This window comes from Octodon degus, unplaced genomic scaffold, assembly GCF_000260255.1.
Source record: "Octodon degus isolate 3935 unplaced genomic scaffold, OctDeg1.0 scaffold00141, whole genome shotgun sequence".
NCBI classification, from domain to species: Eukaryota; Metazoa; Chordata; class Mammalia; order Rodentia; family Octodontidae; genus Octodon; species Octodon degus.
Window position 1 is genome coordinate 6,583,058 of NW_004524717.1, and position 25,085 is coordinate 6,608,142.

The 25,085-nt window shown below is 44.4% G+C and overlaps 1 protein-coding gene and 1 long non-coding RNA gene across 5 annotated transcripts in view; one reads left to right on the plus strand and one right to left on the minus strand.

The window, feature by feature from the left end:
- LOC111812760 overlaps positions 1–1,594 on the minus strand; it is a 17,746-nt gene extending 16,152 nt beyond the window's left edge. Inside the window, exon 1 of the long non-coding RNA XR_002818171.1 lies at positions 1,422–1,594. This is a non-coding gene — a long non-coding RNA (uncharacterized LOC111812760). The remainder of the gene's footprint in view (positions 1–1,421) is intronic.
- A 74-nt stretch (positions 1,595–1,668) lies between these two features.
- On the plus strand, positions 1,669–17,339 carry LOC101581214 (alpha-1,3-mannosyl-glycoprotein 2-beta-N-acetylglucosaminyltransferase). Of its 4 annotated transcripts, none has more exons than XM_023701846.1 (3): positions 1,669–1,756; positions 2,657–3,063; positions 14,809–17,339. In XM_023701846.1, exon 3 carries the CDS (start codon positions 14,905–14,907, stop codon positions 16,246–16,248), a length of 1,344 nt encoding a protein of 447 aa, XP_023557614.1. In that variant the 5' UTR covers positions 1,669–1,756; positions 2,657–3,063; positions 14,809–14,904; the 3' UTR covers positions 16,249–17,339. The 4 variants fall into 4 exon arrangements, with proteins under 4 accessions (XP_023557614.1, XP_023557616.1, XP_023557615.1 ...); XM_023701848.1 differs by lacking the exon at positions 1,669–1,756 and adding an exon at positions 1,811–2,050; XM_023701847.1 differs by lacking the exon at positions 1,669–1,756 and adding an exon at positions 2,057–2,438.
- The last annotated feature ends 7,746 nt before the right edge of the window (positions 17,340–25,085 follow it).

Below are 25,085 nucleotides of genomic sequence, written 5' to 3' on the forward strand. Positions count from 1 at the left end.
CCTGTCTAGGCAAGTGCAAAGACCCAGGTATGATCCCTGGTACTGCAGATCCTACAGGTCCTAGACATGGGGAGCCAGTCACCAAGACTGGGCATGGTGATACACCTGTAAGCCCAGCACTTTAGGAGGCTGAAACAGGAGCACTACCAGTCTGAGCTGACCCTGTACCAAATACATAAACTTAAAACAAACAAACAAACAAATAAATAAAGGGGTGGGACATAACTCACTGTGGAGGCCCTGGGTTTAATTCCTAAGGGGGGGGGGCGCAGAAGACTATTGTCTAGGTTCCAGTTTCCAAGATGGGGGAAAACCGTACATTCCACAATTTTGGCAAGATTCCAGCACATAAGATAGTACATGAATGCCAAAAATTTGTAGCAGCTTTTTACATCCAACTTCAAGTCAAGAAAACAAAAAACAAAAAAAACCCACCAAAAACCTCGTAATTGAGGTACTTGGTATGTCTTACTTTTCTCACTGCTGAGACAAAATACCAAACACCTAAAGTTAAAGGAAAAGGCTTATTTTGACAGTTCATGACACAGCACAGCAGGCAGAAAGCAGAAGTTGGGAAGCAGCAGCTGCAGCAGCCGCCTGGCTTTGCATTTCATCCCGGATACTTGCCCTTTGGGAGGCACCCACACTCAGGGTGGGGTACCCTTAATCCCAGCATCACACACCCTCTAACCAGCCAGCTCTGAAAAGCTCCACCTATGACTGCAAGAGGTTTTCGGGGGACATCCAGACACAAGATGTAACAGAAGCTCTGTGTTTGAAGGAGAAAAGTTTCTTGTAAGGAGATCCGAGGTACATGACCGTGGCGGTACTTCGTGCAGTAAAGACATGATCCGAGAAAAGACTGCGTCCTTCAAACTCTACCTCTACTTGGCCAACATCACCCGTCATGGGGATGGATTCTGGGGTTCCGAATTGTGGATTGTCAATTACCAGCGCAGAGCAGGTACAGCTAAGAGCTGGGGCGGGGGCAGTTTTCATTAATACTCCTGTCCTTTTCTCTCTTCTTAGCAGAGGAAAGTCCTGCCTTACGTAGGGACTCGGAAAATGTGATCAAGTAAAGCGACTGTCTGCTAAGAGCTCTCCGCACGGCTGTTGCCGGAGCTTACGTAGCTGGCGCCCCGGAGCTTCCCAAGCCCGGTCCGCGAGCCGTTGCTAGGCGACCTCGACCTAGAGCCCGGCGAGGCGGCCGCACAGGCTCCGCCCCCACTTCCGCGCTGGTCGGTCGGCCCGCCCCCTCCTAGTCCCGCTAGGCTAGGAGTCCGCGGGCCGGCAGGCCACGGGCCCTGGCCCTCCACGCATGCGCCTTTCTCACCGCGCGGCGCAGAGAACGCACGCTTCCCTCAGGGCCCTCGCCTCGGTCCCGCCCCCTCTCGTACCCAGCCCTCAGCGCCGTTTCTCACCCACATCACCATTGGCCCACAGTTCGTCTTCAATCGTGTGACCAGTGTAGAGTCTCCAGTGTTGAAGACTGCCTCGCGGGGAGCTCCCGCGGTGGCGGCGGTGACGGGCTGGGGTGCGGGGTGGAAGAGGCCGGATGTGGGAGGCCATGGCAGCCCGGGACCCACTTCCGGAGGATGGGCGGAAGTGGCTGCCGCGGAGGGCGGGCGGGGGCAGGAGGGCCGGGCTGCCGGGGACCGAGGGGGTGGGGCCTGGGCCAGCGGTGGGGAGTCGGCGGGGTCGGGGCTTGGACCGGGCGGGCAGGGGCTTCCGGCCCTCAGCGTTGGGAAGGGTCCAGGTGAGGAAGCCGCGAGCTGAAGGAGAGGGTCGTTAGGGCGGCAGAGGGCTGGGGCTCGGAACCCGAGGAGGGGCGCAGTATCACCCCTGCAGTGTGAACTTAGGAACGCGGGGTTCCGGGGAAAAGGGTGGGAGGAGTTAAATCCTTGGTGGGGAAGGGGGTTATGAGGACGCCACGCCCCTACAGGAGGGAAGGGAGAGAGAGTGTGTGTGTGTGTGTGTGTGTGTGTGAATAAACTTAGGGGCCACAGAGGTGGGCTCGGAGGGGAGACCTTAGAACACTGGGCCACTGCAGGTAGGACTCAGGCCCTGGAGCTTCCAGAAGAGTGCTCTCGGGAGTGGCCCTATGAAGGAGTTGGATAGGCATTGGGAATTAATCCCAGATGCAGTTTTGGAAGCGGAAGGGAAGGTAAAGATTGGAGAAAAGGGAGCAAGCAATGCATATGGAGGAGGCCAGCATCTGGTCTGGAAAGGATTTAGTTCAGTTGAAGAGAGGTGGTGGACTAAGGTACTGAATACCCTAAGAAGCGTGAGAGATTTGATTAGCGCTTCAGATGAGAGGGCAGTGTGTTTTTCTATATTTCTTAGAATACAGCCTGCACACCATCTTTTTGGTTACTTTTCTGTACTGAGAGTAGCTAAAACTGTTAGACTGAGCTACAGGCATGTGCCCATGCATACTGGTAAGTGTTTTGTGGAACAGTATGTGAATGAATACGTACGTTGTGTAAACTTAGGAGTATTTAAGGATGAGGGGTTTTTTTTTGTTGTTTGTTTTTTGTTTTTTTTTTGGTAATACAGCACAGTAACGAATTGTACTTTAGATATGAAGGGGAAACTAGAAAGTCTTAATCCATTCGGGTATAGCCTAGATTATAGTGTCATATTTGTTGTTCTACAGGTTAATAAAGAAATCAGCCTCCTAGGCCATGCTGGTTTTAAGGTCTGTTTCTTCACTTGAGCCCCAGCAGAAGACAGATGGACCAGTCCTCATAGTGGATGACCACCCTTGCCTGACTAACAGATGGGCTAGTACCTGGGGTCTATCAGTAGACTTTGAATTTAATAAATCAACTGAATGAAGCAATGTAACATCTTCCTGGGGAAGACTTTGGAATCTTCAGGGGGGGAGGGGCCTGGACACACCCCTTCCCCCCAGACTCCTCCCCCTCACAGTCCGCTCAGCCATGGACTTTGGACCGGGGTAAAAGAAACTACATTTTTTGTTGGATTTGACTTGGATTCTGTTTTGGAATTGGAAGGCTGAATGGGGGTTTGATGTTCTGGGGAGCAACTGAGAGGAGAAAGGTAAGGTTGTCTCTTAGTGCCTTGCTTTTGTGCAGAAAATGTTGCATGGGGATCTCTAGGGACACCGCCATTCACAAAGGAAGCCAACTTCAGACGAGAATGCTTTTCCTAATGGTACACAGGAAGTTTCCCCTCTCTTTCAGTCTATTTGGATACAAATTTGTTCCTTTCCTTTCCTTCCTGAGGCCAGAAAGATACCTAGTAGAGGACTGTGAATAATTGGGATTTTGAGGTTAGCTTAGTGAGGTTAGGCCAAGGAGAACATGAAAAGAATTCAGGTATGTAAAGGGATGTTGGTTTAAATTACTCTTAAAACCCTTTCCATTAGTGAGATAATAGGATTTCAACTCAGTTTGGGCCAAGACTCTGAAAAGGATTACCTAGGGCAAGTTAGGCTGTTCCCTTGGGGAGCTCACTGAATCTGATAGTGGGGACAGTGTTGGGTCTGGGAAATATTCTAGATTATCTAAACTGTCGCCTCTTTACCTTTAAGAGAGGTTAGGCCATGAAACCTCATGGAAAGAACCCAAGTTTGGGACTAAGATTTGTGTTCCAGCTCTGACTTTCTTGGTCCATGTGCAGACCTAGATATGTTGATTAACATCTGCCATGTTCTCTTTGCTTGCAAAATGTTGATCACTAGTGTTTCAGGAGTGCCCAGGACAATGTGCATTTAAAACAGTAACATTGGCATAAATGCTATACCTGTTTGTTACACAAAGAAAAGGTCTACGTGAGGATTTCTGTTCTTCTGTATTGAATTAGTGTGCTGACAAAAGGCTTAGATGTCCTTAATTTAAAGCCTGCTCTGAATTTGTCTCATTTTGTTGCTGCTAATACCTGGGATCATCCTGTTCTACAAAGGTAAATGGTTTAAGGAGAATTTAGCTGCATTGGCCCCAAAGCTCTCCATTCAGTTTGACAGTGTGCTTTTTGGTGTAGCAGATTAAAGAGAAATGGAAAGAAGTTGAAGTCCCGAGGGCCAAGCATGTAATTAATAGGTAGAGCTTGGTTTCTTCAGGTGAGCACTGTGCCTTTCCTTGCTGTGCCATATCATAGTCTTTGACTCTTTACGATGACAGATGTTTTTAGACTGACATTTCTTAGCCATTCATATTTTTGTAGGCTATGCTGCAAAGTAAAATAGACCTGTTCGTAGTTATCTTCTACCTGCCACTGCCTCCTGTGAGCTCAGTTGCCTATGCCAACACACGTGAATTTCTTAGTGAAGCAAACAGCAAAAAGGAAAGGTGATGCCCAGTATTAGGAGTTTTGAGGGACAGCATGGTACTGTTGTCTGGGTGGGTTGGTAATTTTGAGTTCCAACATTTCTTTACCTCTGGCTAGCAGAGTAACAGCTGGCCCTCACATTCCCTGGGGCCTGGTGACAGTACCTGAAAATCCTATTTATGCCTTACTTTTTAGTTGATTTTGTTTTTTTCTCCATAGGGGTCACTGCCTTCTCAGAAGCCCTGGGTAGAATCACTGACCCTGAGCTTTTCTTTCTCCTCTAGTCTGATCCCAAGGGCAGCTCTTCTGAGGACAGGCTGCTGCTACTAGTGAAGGTGTGAGTCTCTTTTCACCTTGCAAAGTTTTGGTTCTGGTCTTTGCTTAGAAACAAGATCCCACGGGCGGGTAGCATGGCCGAGTGGTCTAAGAAACAAGATCCCTCAGGGCTGTGCTGTTCCAAGATGCTTCCTCAGTCATGTCTGGCCTTCTACATTGTGTGGAGGATTTTCCTCATCCTACCAAAGAGGTTCCACTCTCCTGAAAGTCTCTTCAACGTGCAAGTGAAGACTATTGTGTTTGTATAGTGCTTATATAATATGAAGCATCCAGTCTGTTGTCAGTTTTTCCCCACCAGTTTCTTGTGAGGAAGATTGAGTGAGAAGGGTTGCCTAAAAATCACCTGTAGAGTGCTGAGCTGCTTCTACAGCATTAAACCTGACGAAGACCATTTCAGCTCTGCTGTAAAGTTTCTGGGAGAGAAACTACAGACTCTGTCTTTAGAGTGAGCCAGACTTTGTCTTCTCTGTCAGAGTCCTTGCTAGCCCTCCACTTGATTTTAGTTTAGCTCCTCACCTCATGCAGTGCTTTAAGATTAGAGCCTTACACAATTCCTGGTTACATGTAGAAAGTTAGTGAGCAGTCACTCAGGAGCAGGCAACAGAGTTTGGGGCTTATTGTGCTTTTCACACCTTGGGGAATTCTATAGGTTGGACATGATCTGATGTTAATAGAGTATGTCCTGATCATAAAGCAGCAGTCCTGCTCTGGGGACAGGGCCAGTGGTATAGAAGTGAGTGGGCAGTAGGGCCCCCACACACCATTGTGAGTTCCAGAATGGCTCCTCATGGTACCTGAGTCGTACAGAATGGGCCACCCTGGTACTCAGGGCTCGGACCTCAGAGAAATTCCCTGTGCTCTGGAGTCACTGTTGACCTCCCAGACAGGTGCTGGAGCCTCTAGTATTGTCTTTCCTTCTGTCCTCTTTCTGTGGCTCAGATCACAGGTCAGCCTGGGTCCTGAATCTGCCCTCCATTCTTCTTGGTTTCTTGCCATACCTTCTAAAATACTAAAGAGTATAAGCATCCAGGCATATACAGGGCTACCCAGAATCCTGTGATTGATTCCTTTCTTCTTAGGTGGTCTTATGCCTCACTGGTGGGCCTTTCTGTTCTCAGTCAGAACTAGCAATGCACTTGCAAAAGAAAAAAAAAAACAGGAAAAACCACACACACACAAACTAAAACGAAAAATAACCCCAAAACAGTACCAGGCTCTAGTCAGCCTTTGGCAGCAAGTGTTTCCTCCCCACTTCCTTTGGCGCCTTGGTGCCAGTTCTTACATCCCTGTGCACCTCGTCCCCTTGTTTTCTAGCTCAGAATCCGAAGCTTCCCTTCGGGTAGGGGATAAGAGGAGGCTCCCCTATAGGTTTGTTGGTTTACCCTACATTAGAACCCTACTTCACCCCCACTACCTGCCTTCCCCAAACGCCGGTGAGCCCCAGACCTCTGGGCTGGGGAACAGAGCGTCCAGGCGCTGACGGTGTGCTGAGGTCCGACGGGCGTGGGGGGGGGGGAGTTCCAGCTGCAGCTAGTGCAGCCTCTGAAGTTGGGGCTGGGACAACTTGACTGCGAAGTCTGGAGGCGGGGCGGAGAGGCTGCGGGCCTGGGCGGGATGGCTGGCCGCTCCGCCCCCCCTCGGCCCGCCGGGGGAAGGCCACGTTGCCGCCCGACACCGCTGGGCAGGAAGCCGGTAGGGCCGGGCGTCACGGGCGGGGAGGCGCGGGCTGGACTTGCTCCAGAGCCCGGGCGGGCGGCAGCTTCTCGGCCGTGAAGTGGGGAGAAGCTGGTGAGTAAGGCCGGGACCGGGAAGGATGGAGGTGAGGAGGGGACCCCGCCGTGCTGAGCGCCAGGGGCGCCTGCCGAGCCCCTCGAGCTCGCGCCGCCGGGGCTGGGAGAAGTGGGACGGCAGCTGCGGGGCTGAGCTGGCCCCGGCCGCGCCTCCGTCCTGTGCTTTCTGAGCTGCCGAGAAGTGGAACCCCTTCTGCTTTCGGAATCCTGGCCTCCAGCTGTTGAGAGGGCGGGCTTCAAGGGGCGGGAGGCTGTGGGGAAACTTGGCGGCCTGGGCGTCCGCGGGTGGGGGCTGGCCGGAGCTGGGGTCGCGGAAGGTGGGGCGGAACAGGAAGGGACCGAGCCCCAAACCACACTCCAGCAGCCTTTCTACGAAAGTTACCAGCGCTTGTTTTTGTTCAGCCACGTAGGGAAGAAAGATCGACTCAGTGTTGAAATTTGTAAATTGGCAAGAAAATTGTCTACCTCTCTGTTCGCTAATGTGTGCAGGGTCATCGTAAACTTTGCGGCAGAGGAACTGTGGTTGTCCCACCAGTGTCTCCATATTAGAGTGAGCCCAGTGGCAAAGCTTCACATTGCTCTATACCAGTCTTTGCTTTAAGTTTAGTGTCGCTGGCGGAGGTGTTTATCTTTATTTTCTGACATTTTTAATACTTTCACACTATAGCCTTTGCTCTTCGATGCTCAGGATCTTTTTCCTATCTCGTGTCACAGATGACTGACTGAGGCCATCTGGATCCTTACTTGCTGTCTTAACTCTCACAAAAAGTACTGCAATGTGTCTAACATTGGTGGCTGGTGTGACAGTTAAACTTATTTCCCATTTGGGGCAGTAGAGATACCAGAGGCAGCATCCAAACACCAGATCACCAGAGATGAACCAGATCAACTCTGTCACTTTGCAGATGAGGGAGCTGAAGCACAAGTGGGTCAAAGAGCTTATCTGAGAGGGTGCTTGGCTTGCACGTGCTAGATTGCCTGAATCCCCAGCCTTCATGCTTTTTGCTGTAGTAGCATTGTTTTCCCTTTACCACCCCCTCTTCATGAATAATCTGCATCCCTTCCCTCCTAGATCTTTTCTCTAAGCCCTTGAATTATTTAGTTTATCTTCTCTGACTCCCTTTCAGTTCTTTCATCCTGCTGAAATTATGGAGCCTGGTACATGATACAAGAGTGTAATAGTGAACAAGAAAGTAATTCATTTAGCTCTCCATTATCTGTGATGTGTTCTGTGCCTTCTGTATTTTTAGAGTAGTACTTTTTTTGTTTTTTTTACATATTAAGCACAGAAGAGATAGAAGGAAAAGTCTGTCACTATTCCTTCTTCAGTATTTAGTTTTAAATCTTTACTGTTGCTCATGATTAGAAATTGACTGTTTTTGCTGTTTCAGAAACATTTTTGCCAGAGAGGGACAAAAGTATGGGATCAGGAATGTTAGAAAACAAAATCTGTTTTTAGGCCAGCTTTCCAATGAGTAAACTTGAGTGAGTCCCATAGGAATTAGTAGCAACAGTTCAAAACTACCCGAGTTTTGGCCAAGAGTTTTATGTACCCAAAAGACTCAATTCACATCCCCCACCATGGTGCACATGTCTTTGTACTTGGTGGCGTTCACTGACTGTATTACTTCCCTAAAGGAATTCTGAAAATGCTGAGACATCAAAGTCAGTTTACAGTCTGTGTCTTACAGGGATATCTCAAATAAAAATGGAACTTAGGTCAGATTGGAAGACAGCTCTGTTTTTTAAATTTCTACTTTTATTGGTATGTATTTGTAGAGCATACTGATTACATTCATCATGGGGAGCTGGTTTATATCCATAACAGACAGTTTTATTTTTAAAGGGAAGGTGTGACAGATTGCATTTTCCCAAAATGACCTCACTCATAAATATCCCAGTCCACGTTATTGTAGTTTGACTTAGCTCTTCTCCCATCTGATGGTGGTGATTATGCTTCTCTTACCGTAAATGAGTAGAGATAGGTGATTCCCTTGACCAGTGAGTAAGGCAAAAGTGACCTGATGCTAGATCTAGAGAAAAATACAGCTTTACTACCTTACTGTCTTTCTTGAAACATTTACTTTGAGAGCCAGTTAGCTTGGTAGAAGGCCCAGCCACATGGAGAGACTACATGGAGGTGCTCTAGCCAGCACTTAGCCCAACGTCAACCTACAGAGGTAACAGAATAAGCCAGCCTTCAGCTTTTGTCCTACAGTCCAGGTCCCAAACATAGGGAAAGAGCAGGGATCATTCTCTCTGTACCCCACTTTTCAAGTTATTGAACTATAGAAGCTTTGAGAACAAATAATTGTATAGTTTGACCTACTAGGGTTTGAGGTCATTTATGTTCTGCAATAGATACCTAATGTGGAAAAGAATATGAGTAGAGGCAGTGCCTCAGTTTGGACTTGGAGCCTGAATACAAAGGGCAAGAAGGAGCACTTTCCTTCCTTGTTCAGAGTTAGATCCCATTTTACTCATTCTTCATTATTGCTGGATAATGAATCATCCCAAACTTTAGTAGCTGAAAATAATAGAATCATTTTATTAATATCATACATGCCTAGGCTTTTGCTGTGGTCTCATTTAGTCACAGTGAGATGGAGTTGGGGACATCTGAAGCCTTTCTTTTACATTTTATGGGTGCATTTTGTGTGTAATGGTGGTGTTTGGCTATGAACTTAGTTGGATCATCAGCTGGAATACTTAAGTTTCTAATCTATGAGGCAGGCTTCCAAGAATAAGCATTGTAGGAGTACCAGGTAGGAACTGTATTGAGTTTTATGAGCTAGTCTTTTAAGTCACAGAGCCTCACTTCTTCCAGTTACCAGTGTTTTTAGAATTCAACAGAAGGAACATGGATCCTGAAGTGTTTCTTTGTAATTTTATAAGAAAACGTATGGAATGGGGTATGTGGCGGTCATCCTTGGAAAGTATAATCCTTCGTTCTTTTGCTGATATTTTTCATCTTCCTTTCCAATTAACGTGGTTAATAATGCAGACAGTCCTTCAACCTTACACATATGCTAATTACCATGATAGGTATGGAGATTGTAGAGCTTTTTTCTTAAGGAATAGATAATAGCCATGTGTGGCCGTATATTCTGTTATAGCATGGAGAGAGACCATGGGATTATAGTTATAGGGAGGCCTGCCTCTGGAACATGATACAGGAATGTGACAGTGAATAAAAAAGTAATGGGATGTCACAGGAAGAGGCTCCTGAAATAGGCCTTTGAGCATGTGTGGGTGGCCTGCAGGTGGGGCTGTGAATAGCATTTAGGATGAGAGACCAGCTGGAGTGAAAATGCAGACGTATACTGGTATGTTTAATGGGGAAGTCAGCCATCTGAGGCCAAGTGTGAGGTCTCTGGGGTTCATGGCTGGAGATGAAGTTGAAAGGATACAAGTCAGTTTCTTGTGAGGCTGTTGTATGTTGTAAGGCATTTGAGATATGTTTTTCTTTTCTTTTTCTTTTTTTGAGCTTGAGTTGTTTTATGAGGGGACCTTGGCAGCTTTGATTTTTAAGGCAGGTTAATGCTGTGATCAGGCAGGTACTTCAGGATAATACTCTATTCTATTGGGAAAGAAAGCTATTTAGAGGGACACTGTAGGTGAGTTAGCTGGGAAGCTACATCAGACTTAAATAGTATTTCATAATAAGGATGGAGGTAAGGTTATAGGATTTGAGGACTTGAAATGTGGGACCCTGGCATTGAATGAGTAGTTCTCTTCCATTTTTATAATCTGAATTTCTTGTGGCTAAGCAATTGTGGTATATTTACTGTGTGTTAGAAGCATGAAGCTATGTACCATGATCCACCATGTTTATTCCTGTAGCAAAATACATGAGTAGACACACTAAGTAGGATAAATAAAGACTATAAATAGCCTCACATTAGATCAGATCAGATTTCGCAAGTGAAACTGGGTGAGATTTTACTGCCCAATGAGTTTAGGGAACTGTTTTACAACACTTGCTTTTTTTTGAATTATAATTGAGGGATTTTGTGGATATGTGTAGCATCTTCCTCCACACTAAAACCAGTTTTTAGGTGATACATATATGTGAATGTTGGGGGTTCTAGCACAGCAAATGGGCAGAGTTGGTGGAGCCGGTCCCTGTCGGTGTACAGCTTTAAGCTGAAGGGGTATGACAGATGTTGGGCAACTGGTTGCAGTGGCACTGCTGATTTTGAAAGGGAGCTGGGCTCACATTGTCCAAAAGCATTGAGAGCAATATATTGGCAGATGCAGTTTAGAACTGTCAGATAGATGAAGAGGAGAAGCCAACTGGGTGGGCAGTCACTTGTGAAGGCTTTGAGGGTAGGAAAAGGACCCAAAGTGAATCTAGTAGATTGGAACAGTGAAATGAGCGACTGGCTAACATTATTGTTGTTCAATCCCGTCTTTCATTCGTCACAACTCAATGAGGTATTCTGATTTTGATATTAGACATTAGAAAATTGAGCCTGAGAGGTGGAGAAACACAGGTGATGGTGTTCTTTGCCTTTGAGCTGTCTGCCTTGCCTTTGTGATTGCTGTCCCTTCCTGATGGGTAGCCAGAGCAGGTCTCTGAGCAGTGCCCCGTAGAGGAGTGGGTTGGCTTTGCTGGCCAAGGCCTTAGTTTAGCCATTCTTGAACATAATAACCAAGCACTTATGTTTGAGTATGTGTATATTCTGTTAACTTACAAATAGAACTGAGGATCCTGCCCTCAAGAATATATAGATGAATAGGAGCACAGTGGCACTGGGTCTTTGTGGAGAAGCATGTGGGGTCTAGGAATAGGCCATCTTCTTTTATTGCAAAAGAACCAAATTCTCTTTGAGAATTGATGCAAAATGGCCATAGGGTGGAGAATAAAGGCTTGAGGGCTAAGGTGAAGGCTGAGACTGGAATAGGGCAGATTTTCCTGTGGACAGCCAACCCCTCTTGATGTTTACAGACTTACTAAATCCTTTTATTTGCATGGCTTGAAGGCCTCTGGTAGTGGGTGTGTTCTACCTAATTCTAAAGTCTAAATAATGAAAAGTAAGCACTTCTTTTTTTTTTAACATATTTTTATTGAGAAACAAATAGCAATGAGACAGTTTCAAATCAAATTGGTAGGACAATTCCAATAATTAACATATTGCATACTCTCTTCCTAGTGGTTATTTGCCGCACAAGATGCAGACATGATATACTATTTACAAACACTATTAGAACAAATCCCTCTATTCATTAAGAGAATGTAACTATATATCTATCTTGAATACACAGATACAAAATGGACATTCATCTGTAACCCCTTTTTTGTTTAGTTCCATCATTTGAATATTATAGATGTGTTAACTCAGCACTTCTGAAAGGTATAGAAGTAATCTGATGGGTAGAGAAGAAGCTGTTTAGAGAAGCTGTTGGAAGCTGCTGGTTCTCTTGGGTTACTCTGCTGGAGGACCTTGTCATGCTGCTTGTCTGATGAACTTCACTGTTCTTGTCAGAAGAGGAGCTCAGGACCTCGTTGCTGACAATGGCTGCAGCTCATTTTAGGGGAGCTCTGGTCCTCATGCTAAGCACTGTTTCCTGACTCCAGAGGAAAAGATAGTGCACAGTTCACCTTCCTAGAGAAGCTTGTCACATCGGCTTTCCTGATGGGAGCTCAGCTTTCCTCATCACTGGAAGAGCTTGTTACCTCACCATTGCTGAGGATAACTGTGGTACTTTTGGGGGGAGCTCTGGTTCCTACCTTAAGCATTGCTTCCTAGCTCCAGTTCAGATCTCTCAGCCTGCTAGCACAGATTCTCCATCTTGCTGGCACAGACATTCTAGCTTCCATCACTGACCTTTGGGCCTTCCCAGTGCAGATCTGCGAAGTGGGCATGCATGAGACATTGTCATGGGCTCTAGGCCTCCATTTGGACTTGTGGGAAACATTGTTATGAGCTCTAGGTTTTCAGCTGGACTCATAGGATATTAGGATCTAGGTCCTTAACTATTAGGATTCTTTGGTCTTTAATGTGTGGACAGATTTCCTGCACTGTTGTATGTGATTCTTTGGGTAATTATAAAATAGTATTATACAGTGTGTTCTGTATTGTATTATTCCCCTTGCAAAAACTCCAAACCACAACATAGTCTTAAGTTTTCTGAGAAGGAATTGGGGATGGTTGGATTGCAGCAGGAAGACAGGTGGAAGTGGAACAGGCAGGAATTAGGGTCCTCTTTAAGAGGGAGACAGAAGCCAGGTCCCTATTCAAAATAAGCCCTTTCATACCAGTCCTGTTAGCTTGAGACCTCAGGTCTACAGAGATCAGATATGGAACCCACCCAAGGTTTGGGCTTGCATAGGGGACTAGGCTATAAACCAGAGGGTAACTTAAAAAGCAGTTGGAACAAGAGAATACATACTTGAAGCTTTGGGGTGTGTGCAGTTGAGACCAGAATTAGGAAGGCCTGGGAGTTATGCGGTTTGGAATGGCAGCTGTCTGGCAGAGTGTTTTAGATGCTTTCAAGTAATGGCAGTGTAAAGTGTTGGGGCCATGCCTTTTTCTTGTTGGTTGTGTTTTCTTGTCCTTTTTAAGAGTCTAGCAGAGAAAAGGTATGCAATACATGTTGTGAAATCATTAAATTCAAGGCAAACATCTCAGTTCTCCTTGCTTGATCTGTGTGCCCAGCTAGGGCCATTTTGATGGGTGAAGCTATTAAGAATTATAGGCCATTCCCCATACTTTTTTTTTTTTTTTAAAGAAATTGTATTTGAAAATAGTTTCAAATTTTAAGAAAGTTGCAAGAATAAAAATGGTGTAAGAAATATGTATTTTCTTTATTGAGAGTCATCTGTTAATCAACATGTTGCATTTATTCTCTCTACTGTGCACGCGCGCGCACACACACACACACACACACACACACATTTTTGTTTGGGACTATTTGAAGATACCTGTCATGGCCCTTAAGCACTTCAGTGTCTGTTTCCTAAGAATGGAGGTATACTCAGGTGATACAAGAATTATCAGTCAATTTATACTAACACTTTAAGCTACTGTCTGTGTTCCTGTTTTGTCATGTTACTCAACATCTTAAGAAAGTCTTATTGTGGTATAATTGATGTACAATAAATTACACATTTTAAAGATGAAATTTAGTTTTGACCTGTATGTATCTGTGAAATTCACTGCAATCAGTATAATAAACATACACCCTCCCCAAAGTTTCTATTTAATGCCCCTTATAGTAGTCTTTTTTAATAGATTTAGATTTCTCATCCACTAGGATATTATCCTTGTGTATGGGTCTAATTGTTTTTCCAGATGGGTATATAATTATTATAACTTAATAAGACCTTTTCTGCAATAATTAAAAATATCATATACTAGACATAAATGTGTAATTCATCTATTTCTGGAGTCTTCGGTTCCTTTTGGTAGTCTGTTTACTTATCTGTACCAATTTTAATTACAGAGGGTTAATAATATGTGCTATCTTAGTATCTGGTCATACTAGTCCATTTTTACAATTCCTTTTTTAAAAATTTTCTTATATAGTCTTATGTTTTCAATATTTATGTGTATTTATGAGTTTGTCTAGAGCCATAAAAAAGCATTTTGTTTAGATTTTTGATAATGCTGTAATGTCCTAAAAACAATTTATTTGTAAATAAATTTATTTGTAAATATTTTATCATTTTCAGATTTTGTAACAGCTTTTCTTACCCATTATATAGCTATGAAGGCTATTGATCTTTGTATGTTTTTGCATCTTGCTCCCTTGCCCACTTCTTTATTTGGTTCAGTTTTGTCATTTGCTTCAGTTATTTGGTTTAGTTTTTGAGCATATTTTTGCATCACTAGCAAATAGAGATAGCTTTACATTTTTGTTCCTTTAGCGTAGCCCAATTGCATTGGCAGATGCCACCAAAGGAATTTTAGTAGCCCAGTTCATTGGCAGCTGACTATTCCTGATGGTCATGAGAATGCCTCAAATACTTTCTTAATAAGTGAGGTGTGATAATTGATTTTTAAATGCATGCTCTGAAGGCAATTTTATGTGAGGATTTGGGAGATAAGTTCACTTTTCTCTCTTATGCCAAAGCTCTGGACAGTGAAAGTGAAATCCGTCAGATTGGGAAAGGAGAGTTCAGGTTCTTTTGCTTTCTCCTTTCCACTATCATCACTCTCTACCTCCCCCCTAAACATTACTGTTTTTCTGAGTAGTATTTTGAGTACTGAGGCCTGATGTTCTAAGATTAGGGTAGTCCTCACTAAGAGACCTCGAGTCAGCCTCTACTTCCTATTCCCTTACTTTTTCACCTCTTTATGCCCTCTATATTCCTATACCCCATGGAAGTGTGAAGCCACATGCCTTTATAATAATAGTTACTCTTTCTCCTTTTTCTCTTTAGGTGTATAATCTAAATAGCCCAGAGGAGGATCTCTAGAAGGCAACCCAAGGGCAGCCTTGAGCCCTCCCTTGCCCGCCCTCCCTGGTGGGGGCCAGGATGCTGAAGAAGCAGTCTGCAGGGCTTGTGCTGTGGGGAGCTATCCTCTTTGTGGCCTGGAATGCCCTGTTGCTTCTCTTCTTCTGGACACGCCCAGCACCTGGCCGGCCACACTTAGACAATTCTCTGGATGACGACCCTGCCACCCTTACCCGCGAGGTGATCCGCCTGGCTCAGGATGCTGAGGTGGAGTTGGAGCGTCAGCGGGGGCTGTTGCAGGAGATCAGGGAGCATCATGCTCTATGGAGCCAGCGGTGGAAGGTGCCCACTGTAGCTCCTCCTGCTCAGCCTCGTGTGCCCGTGACCCCGTCGCCAGCTGTGATCCCCATCTTAGTCATTGCCTGTGACCGTAGCACTGTCCGACGTTGCTTGGACAAACTGCTGCATTATCGGCCCTCAGCTGAACACTTCCCTATTATCGTCAGCCAGGACTGTGGGCACGAGGAAACAGCCCAGGTCATTGCTTCCTATGGCAGCGCCATCACACACATCCGGCAGCCTGACCTGAGCAACATTGCTGTGCAGCCTGACCACCGCAAGTTCCAGGGCTACTATAAGATTGCCAGACACTATCGCTGGGCACTGGGTCAGATCTTCCATGAGTTTAAGTTCCCAGCTGCTGTAGTGGTGGAAGATGATCTAGAAGTGGCGCCAGACTTCTTTGAGTACTTCCAGGCCACTTACCCACTGCTGAGGAATGACCCCTCTCTTTGGTGTGTGTCTGCCTGGAATGACAACGGCAAGGAGCAGATGGTAGACTTGAGCAAGCCAGATCTGCTCTATCGCACAGACTTTTTTCCTGGCCTGGGCTGGCTGCTGTTGGCTGAACTGTGGGCTGAGCTGGAGCCCAAGTGGCCCAAGGCCTTCTGGGATGACTGGATGCGCCGGCCTGAGCAACGAAAGGGGCGAGCCTGTGTGCGTCCTGAGATCTCAAGAACAATGACCTTTGGCCGCAAGGGTGTGAGCCATGGGCAGTTCTTTGACCAGCATCTCAAGTTCATCAAGCTGAACCAGCAGTTTGTGCCCTTCACCCAGCTGGACCTGTCATACCTGCAGCGGGAGGCCTATGACCGTGATTTCCTTGCCCGCGTCTATGGTGCTCCCCAGCTACAGGTGGAAAAAGTGAGGACCAATGACCGGAAGGAGCTGGGGGAGGTGCGGGTGCAGTATACAAGTAGGGACAGTTTTAAGGCCTTCGCCAAGGCCCTGGGGGTCATGGATGATCTCAAGTCAGGTGTTCCCCGGGCCGGCTACCGAGGCATTGTCACCTTCCATTTCCGGGGCCGTCGCGTCCATCTGGCGCCCCCACAGACCTGGGATGGTTATGATCCTAGTTGGAATTAACAGCATCTGCCTGTCCCTCTGGGGTCTCCTCCTTGCCATGCCATGAGCTGTGATGGGACTGCAGTCCCTGGGCTGCGTCGTCCTGTCTGTATTGCCCTTTTGGGTCCATTTATCTTTTGGTTTTTCCTTTGTGTTTTCTTTTGAGTGGCATTCAAGTGCACAGATGTTAAGATGAAGATTATTCTCCCGTTCTCAAGGGAGTCAGAGGAGAAGGGTCATTCTGAGGTGTGTTGAGAGGTATTATTGTACAAGAAACCACTGTGTGGTAGGAGACGTGGGCTTATTGGGGCCAAGAATGTCTACATCCTGAGTTTTCTCCTGTGGTCTCTGCAGACAGGTTGGCAACTTCAGCTTTCTTGATCAGGCCTCTTCTGTGATTTGGCTCTTCCAGCCAGGCTGTGAGCCTCCTCCTGTCTTTTCTTTTACCACCTTGCACCAACGTGGGGCTGGGTTATGGGAAAAGAGGATTATCTGTGGCCAAAATGAAACTAAACAAAGGAGTTTCACTGCAGGGTCAAGGTAGAGTTGATGGGTGCCAGGGTTTACTGTCTCCTGCCCTTCTCATCACTGATCTGCTCTCAGCTCTTATTTCCCTACAGTCTAGTACTTGATAGTTCAGAGATGAAACATGGAGGAGGAAAAGCAAGATATCCCCCTTGGCTCATGCCCATTTGTCAGCAGAGAGGTGGTAGGAGCAAAGAGGTGGATATTCCCCATCTATTGCTTGCCTCAAAGAAATACTATTACTAGACTCCCTCCTTTCTAAAAAAATCAGCCTCCCTGTTTTAGGAGGACTCCGTGCTGGCGCGAAGACAGTTGAGCTCCCCTGTCTCTTTCTCCCCTAGGGTTTGGTGCTCAGACCTTTCCCTGAGGACTGCGGCTTCAAGTGGCCTTCTCAGCCTAAGCTAGAGTAGCTGAGATCAGGACAGTTCTGGCCCTGGAACAGACCCTGCATATTCCCATGTCCTCACAGGCTAGGAAATGGCAGGTCCAAGAGGGATTTAAGTGTTTTTATTGCCTGAACTCAGTTTCGCAGAACAAAGTGGAATCTACAGAATTATTTTCAAAAATAAAGACTGAATTGTCTGAAAACATTTGTGTGTATGTGTGTTCTGTGTATGTATCCTGGGAAAGGAGGTGAAAGGGTTTTAAAAAACACAGAAAGGCTGAAAAGGAAGTAGATAACTTGAAGGAAAGCAGATGACTGGGAATAAGAACTGAAGGGAAAGAGGCCCCAGGACAGCTGAGGAGGGATCTGGATAGGAAAGAGAGAGCAGTTTTGGTGGTAGAGGTGGAGCTACAGGCTGCATTCTCACCCCTAACCACTAGAGCTGGGATATGAAGCCCTCAGCAGATTGGTTGCCACAGCACAGGCCTACTCTGAGGGTGTCAGGGCATGTGAATCCTGAGGGACTGCTCTGTACTGGGCACCCTCTGCAGCTCAAGCAGCATTTCCTGGCCATCTCCCTGAGGGAGCTCTAGGATGTGAAGTGGGTGCCTGACAGTAGGCTATATGGTGGCACTTATGCTTCTGATAGTCCAATAAGAGTGCATTTTACACTGACACCAAGAATGCAGCACACTTAAATGTTACCTATATCACAGCTAATATAGTCTTAATTTCTGTTCTCCATTGATTCATCTAAAAACATTGTGACCCTCCAGCTTGATTTATTAGTTTGAAAACCTCAGAATTTAGTGACTAACAACAGGAAATGGGAGCTTCACACTTGGTATTGGCAAAGATCTCTGCTGAGCCCTGGCTGGAAGGAAAGGGTTGGGCCCATAGCCACTTAGGGGCCTTGGCTTCTGGGCTCAAGAATGCATACTGAAACATGGAACTAGTGTCAGACATTTTAATCTAGATTGGAGCCAATTTTGTCTTCCCTTCCTGCTTACCCATGGGCTATTTAATCTTAGTTTTGGTTAGGAAAAATGACCATTATGATTTGCAGTTATAGAAACAGGCCTAGATAGGAGCCACATCATTCCTAACAATTGAGCAGAGTATTTGGGTGGTCCATAAATATATTGCTGTCCAAAAGTTCTTGAGTGCTCCATGAGTATAGTTTACTAATTTACTTCATCCTCAGAGCAACCCTAGATTATAAATGCTGTTCTGCCTGTTTACTGGTGAGGAAACAAATTAATTTGCTGAAGGTCACACAGGTGGCTGAGGCAGGCTGGGATTTGGAGCCCGTGCCATCAATCACTGATGCTGAACCATTCCATTCTAACCTTCACGACGTCCCTAGTTCCCCTCTCCAGCCTGATTTGTGTTCTCAGGCTTCTAGATAACAGGTAGTGTTGAACTCTGAGGCCAACCAGTTGGTTGTCCTGGGTGGTGAGTCAGAGGGCTGTCTAGGAAAGATATGGAAGGAAAAAGGAAGACGAAGAGTTTGAGGCCCTTTAAGGCCGGAAATAAACTGCGTTGACCACGTGGTTCCTCAGATATCTCTGAAATCAGTGTCTTGTGAGGTCTCTTGGTATTGTTTATCTTGATGCATATCCCTAGAGAAGCCAAACTTGCTTCATCAAATGGCCCTGGCCTCTGTTTCATGTGTGGAACAGTTGGATGCATCCTGAAAATCCTAATGCTCCTAGGATACCCAAGGAAATAGAAGTGCTAAATAGAAAAGCATGTATTGTTCAAATGCTGTAAAATACTGCTTATTTAAAATTCAGAAATTTAAAGATCGTTCCCAGACCATATCCCCTGATCTCTGCCTTGATGGTTCTGCTATGTTTCTGCATTTGCTTCTCTCTGTGATTCCTACTGTTTTACTGGTCTCCTGCTGTCCCTCCTCTCTTAGTAATCGCTTCAGGACAGCTATTTCTGCCATCCACTTGTACCTTTCCCTTCACAAGGCTTGACGATCCCTTTGCTGTATTACTCTTTTAATGTGTAGGGTGGAGTCTGCCAAGCCTGTTAGCCTTCAGAGACTCCCACTAGACCCCAGTTCTAAGGTCAGATGAGGAAGGTTGAAATTATTTCAAGTGTTAGATAAAACCATCACTTTTATTTGTTCACTTTTCTTTATTATGTATTCATTTTTGGAAATCAAAACATAATGCAACATCCATAATTTAACACTCACTCATCTGTTTACACCTTAGTTGTATATTCTGCCACACTTATTTCTCACCTATAGAATGTTAATCAGTTTATGCATAAAGTTACGTGTTTACATAACAAGGTTATGTAACAAAGTTTATGCTCTTCCATATGTTTAATATGGGGTTTTAAGCTTTTGAATGGGATCTTTGTAGCGGTAAGTGGTGTGCCATTGGAGGGACTCTTGAACTTCCATCTTTGCTCTTGCTCACCCCTGTCTAGCCTGGGAAAGTCACAGAAAGTTTGTGCTTGGAAGCAGAGATCAGGAGTCCTTGCCAGTGGGCCAAGGGCCCTGGCTCCCATCCTGAGGCACAGATACCAGATCTGGTGGTTGAGCACGTGTAGTCTGTAAGCCCTACACTAGGCTCCCTGTCTATGTACTGTATCTGACTGAGTCAGCCGTTTGTACTGCTCAAGCCTTTTTCTGTGAGGCAGGACAATATCTCTTGAGGTGGCAAGGAAGATTCTCTAGTACAGTGGTGGTAAACCTATATGGCATGTGTGTTACTGTGTTTTTAAAGACAAAAATTGTTAAATAAGTTGTTTTCCAAACTAAAACGTCAGTGTTTAGGTTTAATTGCAGTGTTGGCACTTCAATCAGTAGGCTTTGGGTTGCAGCTCGCTTGCTCATCTGTCAAAAGTTTTACCATCATCACTCAAGAGTGTGAAAGCAGTGTGAACAGAGTCCGAGGGAAAGCTGTCTCCATTGCCCTCCTCTTTGTGGGCTTTACCTCGGCTTCCCCACACTCCCTTCCCACTCCCACATATGTCTGAAGGGAGCAGAGAGGAAGTCATGGAGATTGAGTAGAAAGGGGCCAAGCAGTAGTAGACTTTCCCGTACTGCCTGTCTTGGCTCACATAAAGTGGGGCTTTTTCTACTAGAACTATAGAAATGTTTGTCAGAATTAGATTCAACTGCATGTAGTAGTAGACTGTGAGAGGTTGGTTCAGGACTGGAATGGGGTTCCTGGTATCATCAAGGCCACAGCCTGCCTTGTGTCTCTCTTTAGCCTGAGGCTTCCATTCTAGGTGTCATTGCTTGACTGCTGGAGCTCCAGCCATCATGATTGCATTTGAAGTAGGAAGAAAGGAAAAGCGCGAAGGGTAGATTCTAGCTATCATCCCCTTTCCTAAAAGTCCACAGACAGTACCTGGTCATAGCTCCCTGCCCAACACCTGATTACACAGACAACCCTGAGCAAATGAGGCCAGAAAAGCAATTTTTCAGCCAAATTGATTGTCCAAACTAAGGTTTCTGTTATTAAGGAAAAAGAGAGTGACTGAGTGGCAACCACAGGGACCTCTACCACATGCTGGGCTTGGAAGACCAAACTTTTAACTGTACCAGGAAGGATTTGGAGAGTACAGGATGATGGGGGCACCAAAAGGAGATTAGGAATCCAGAGCTGGAGAAGAGCAGAATTAAATTTTATGAATTATGTGAGAAATATGTCCCATGGTGTCATATATGGCAGCCAAAATTCTTAAAAGCCATATACAACCTCAGAAATGCAGACTGATGGGAAGATGGACCAGTGGACTCCATCTTCCATTTTGACACTACCATTTTAAACACAGCTCCCAGTTCACAGATACTAATAGCCTGTGTACCTTCCAACCACTAGGAAGTAAAAAGGAAGAATGAAACAAATGTACATGTCATTTTTCCTCTTAATTTATTCATTAGAATTTAGTGTCATTCCCCCAGTTGTAGGGGAAGTTGGAAATAGAATCTCAGTGTGCCAGTTAAACCTTCTCTTACCAGGAAGAAAGGAAAGGAGGATTGGTTAGAGAGGTGGCCTTTTCTGAGTCTTGGTAATACCACAAAAATCTGTCAACTTTTCCTTTGAAATAATTTAATTTTTGAAGTTTCTATTTAAGAAATGGTAAGAACCCTAGGGGTCAGGGGTGACTGATGATGAGGCTTCTCCAGCAGCCCCCAATGCCTTCACTGAGGAAGGCAGCCAGCGTGCACTTCTGTGGGAGCACCTGCCTCAGTCCTGTGTGAAACTGCAGCAGAAGTGAAACTGTAAATTCTAAAGTTAGGTCCTAACCTAGGTTTCTAACCTGTAATCCCAGGCCTGCTGTCATCCCATCATTCTGGGACGTTGAGGTAGGAATATCGTAAATGCAAGCCTAGCCTGGGAAACTTAGCAAGAGCCTGTAACAAAAAAATAAAAACTGTAAAGATGCTGTTCCAACCTCCTGTACCAAAATAAAAACTATGAGTAAAATAAAATATGAATTCTAAAAAGACTATAGACATGTTTCAGTATACTTAAATATTCACTTTTATGTAAATGAAGTCTACGTTAGCTACAAAAAGATTTTTTTCTTTCATAAAATACTGGACACAGGCTCTTTATGAAGTAAGGAGTGGTTATTTTGGTTCACAATTATGAATATTCAAGTCCAAAATTGGGTGGTTCCATTGGTTTGGAGCCCTGGAGAATGGTGACACTTTATGGCATTGTATGTCAGAATGAGTGTTCACATAGCCACCAGGAAACAGGGAGGACAGGTATTGGTCCTACAATCTGTTTTGGGACCATTCCCATGAGGACCTTAGACCTTCCACAAAGTGCATCGCTTACATCTTTAAAATGGTTTCACTAAGCCTGTAACATATGGGCGTATGGAGGAATGCCATAATTAATCATAGCAAAAGGGGCTGTGACCTCTGCCTACTCTACTGAAACACTCACACTTGGAGACTACTCTGAAACTACCTCAGCAGAGAGGCCAGCTGGAAGGGTGAACATCTAGCACTGTCTGTCAGCCATGTAAGCGGAGCCATCTTGGATATTTAATCCTGTGGAGCTGTAAGATGTCCACAGGCCCAACCAACACTGGCTGCAACTACATGGAATACCCTGGCCAACAATAGCTGAGCCAAGCCCTGCCTGAGCTTCTGACCCACAAATAGCAAGATAAATGGTTATTATTAACTGCTAAATTTTGAGGTAATTTGATAAGTGAAAAACAGTAACTAGAATTCTTGAGTACTGTGTTCTGTCATTGAAATGTTAGAAAATCTTACGTAGCAAGAATTTAGCAGGGGAGATGACTCAGTGGAATAAGCACTTCCCTGGCAAGTGCAAGGGCCTGAGTTCAATCCCCGGTTCTGCCAAAAAAAAGAATGTTTACAATTTTAAAATAAGAATTTGTTAACATGTTATTAATACTCAGGGAGGCAGATATTGTTATCCAGGAAATTGGTTCTATTATTTAGGTAGAGGTTGTCTTTGAATTAAAGGACTATTTTTATTTTCCCAAGACTCTTTTTAATGTTATATTTAAAGTATTTTCCAAGTACCAGGGATTGAACCCAGGCCCTCATGCATACCAGGAAAGCATTTTACCACTGAGATACATCCCCATTCACAAATGCTTTTAAAATAACACTTTTTCTTCATTTGCCTCAGTTGTACAGTACTCTGGGTTCAATCCCTAGCATGTTCAAAAAGATTTCCCTAATTTTAGATGTTCATTGTATGATTATTCTACAATGTAGAAAAAAGAAACAATAATGCATAGCCCCACTGTCCCAATTAACTATCTTTGATTCTTGCCTTGCTGAGCAAGTTTTAATCTGAATTTGGTTTTCATTAAGCAAGAATGCCCTCTTCTGATGGCTAGGGGAATTGTTAGGAGCTGGGATGTTTCATTTACAGTACCTAGTACCTTTTGAGTTTTGGTTGAATTGAGCCACATCCCTAGCCCTTTTTGTTTTTCTTTGTTTTTGTTTGTTTGTTGTTATTTTTTCTTTAGATTTTGCAACAGGGTATCACTAAATTGCCTAGGCTGGCCTTGAACTTTTGACACTCCTACCTCAATCTTCTGAGTAGCTGGGTTTATAGGTCTGCACTACCACACTAAGCTATCTTATTTATACTTGCCACCTTCTAGGATCTCTGGTATAATTTACTTCACTCTTGTTATTTTTCCCCTTTAATCTATCAATTTAGGCTGCATTGAAAATTAGTATATTCAAATAAGTATTCACATTTATATGAAGGAGTTCTCTACAATATTTATGAAAAGTTTTTCTTTCCTTTCCTTTCTCTCACAAACGAGGGACAATGAAAAAGACCACAATAATATCTCTTGTAAGCTATAGTTTGTGAAAACATGAGGCAGAAAATCACACTTTTCTTGCAAGCAGTGTTTTTATGGCTCTTTCAGAAAGTCCATAGTTGAGCTAATGTTGGATTAGTCTGTTATCTGCCTCTATTGAGTGGTAGATAAGAACTGACACAACTTTGCTCTTTAGTGAATAAAGCAATTCTGAGCTAGAAATCTCAAATTTTACTATCACATTCTTCTCAAGCAAAAGTAAGAGGGAAGGGATTGTCTTGGTGGCAAGGTTGGTGTGAACCCAAGTGATAGAGAGAGGAAGATACCTGAACACTTCAAATGGTGGAAATGTCAGTCTAGAGCAGGCTGAAGTCCAATGAAGAGACAGAACTGGGTCACTCTCAGGAGCTTTGGCTAGCAATCTTGTCACTGTCTCATTTTGCCCTCTCTTAGATAGTTTTGCCTTAAGAACTCCATAACTTCATACTATGGAATGTAAAGAAGTCTCAAACTCTCTTCTCCTTTGGCACATGTAGAACATTCTAAAGAGAAAGAACAATCATGTGCCTGTCCCACAGACATTAGTAATAGAATCACTTCCCACAGCAGCCAGTAAAATTCATTATGATAGCAGTAAATAATGTTAGTCTGAATGAAAATAGCAATGATAAGAAGTTGATTGAAGTATATTAGGAATTCTACCTGTGAGATGGAGTTGGAATCTTATCTGCTAGATTTATTTATCATGTACCCACATCTAGATCTAAGTGGCAGGTGAGTTAATTTTCACATACATTTTCCCCTTCAAACATAGCAACAATGTACTAAATAGTACAACAACACATCTTTAAGTATATGATCAATGCATCTGAGGCAAAAACACAAGATGATAAGTAATGCTAAAACTGATGGCATCAGGCATTTGCTTTACCATGTACAGATTGGTCATTATAAGATTAGTTTCAAAAGAATAAAATAGCCCTAAATTCTATGATTACATATCTGACATTATTTCAGAGAAATAATATCTACCATCCTTCATAAATGCTGACTTTGGATTGTCAACCCACATAGTTAGGTAGAAGCATCAAAAGATCTAATAGACAAGAGATGAACAGAAGGGGCAACAGGAGAAAGGGAAAAGGAGAATTGAGGGCAAAATGCAGAAAACCAAAGATTTCTGCTGAAAATGAATTACCCATCAATGTGTAAAACAAAAAGAAACTCAATGCTAAGGCAACCAAAAACTTAATGTGTCCTCACCAGAGAACAAGAAATACATTTTTAAAAAGATGATGGAGGATATTTTTAAAACATAATGATCATAACAGAAATTTGAAAGTAACATTACCAAAATGGCAAACTAGAAGTGACTTGACCTCACTCTCAGTAGAATAAGCACTTGCCTGGCAAGCGCAGGGTACTGAGTTCAATCTCTGGTATTGAAAAAAAAAAAAAAAATCCAGAGTGGAAAAAGTCAGTAACTTGTCCTGAAAGCACTGCAGGGCTTAAGGCAAATATTTAAAATGTTCTTCTCCATTCCACAAAGCCAGAAAAGCATTAGAGGTGGGACGATGATACTTGTGGCATTGAGACAGGATTTCAAGGTTTCTGATGAAATGTCTGTCTGGGTGTTGAAAAAGAC

Coding starts and splice junctions, on each gene's coding strand:
- LOC101581214 (XM_023701846.1), top strand. CDS start 14,905: ATGCTGAAGAAGCAGTCTGCAGGGCTTGTGCTGTGGGGAGCTATCCTC.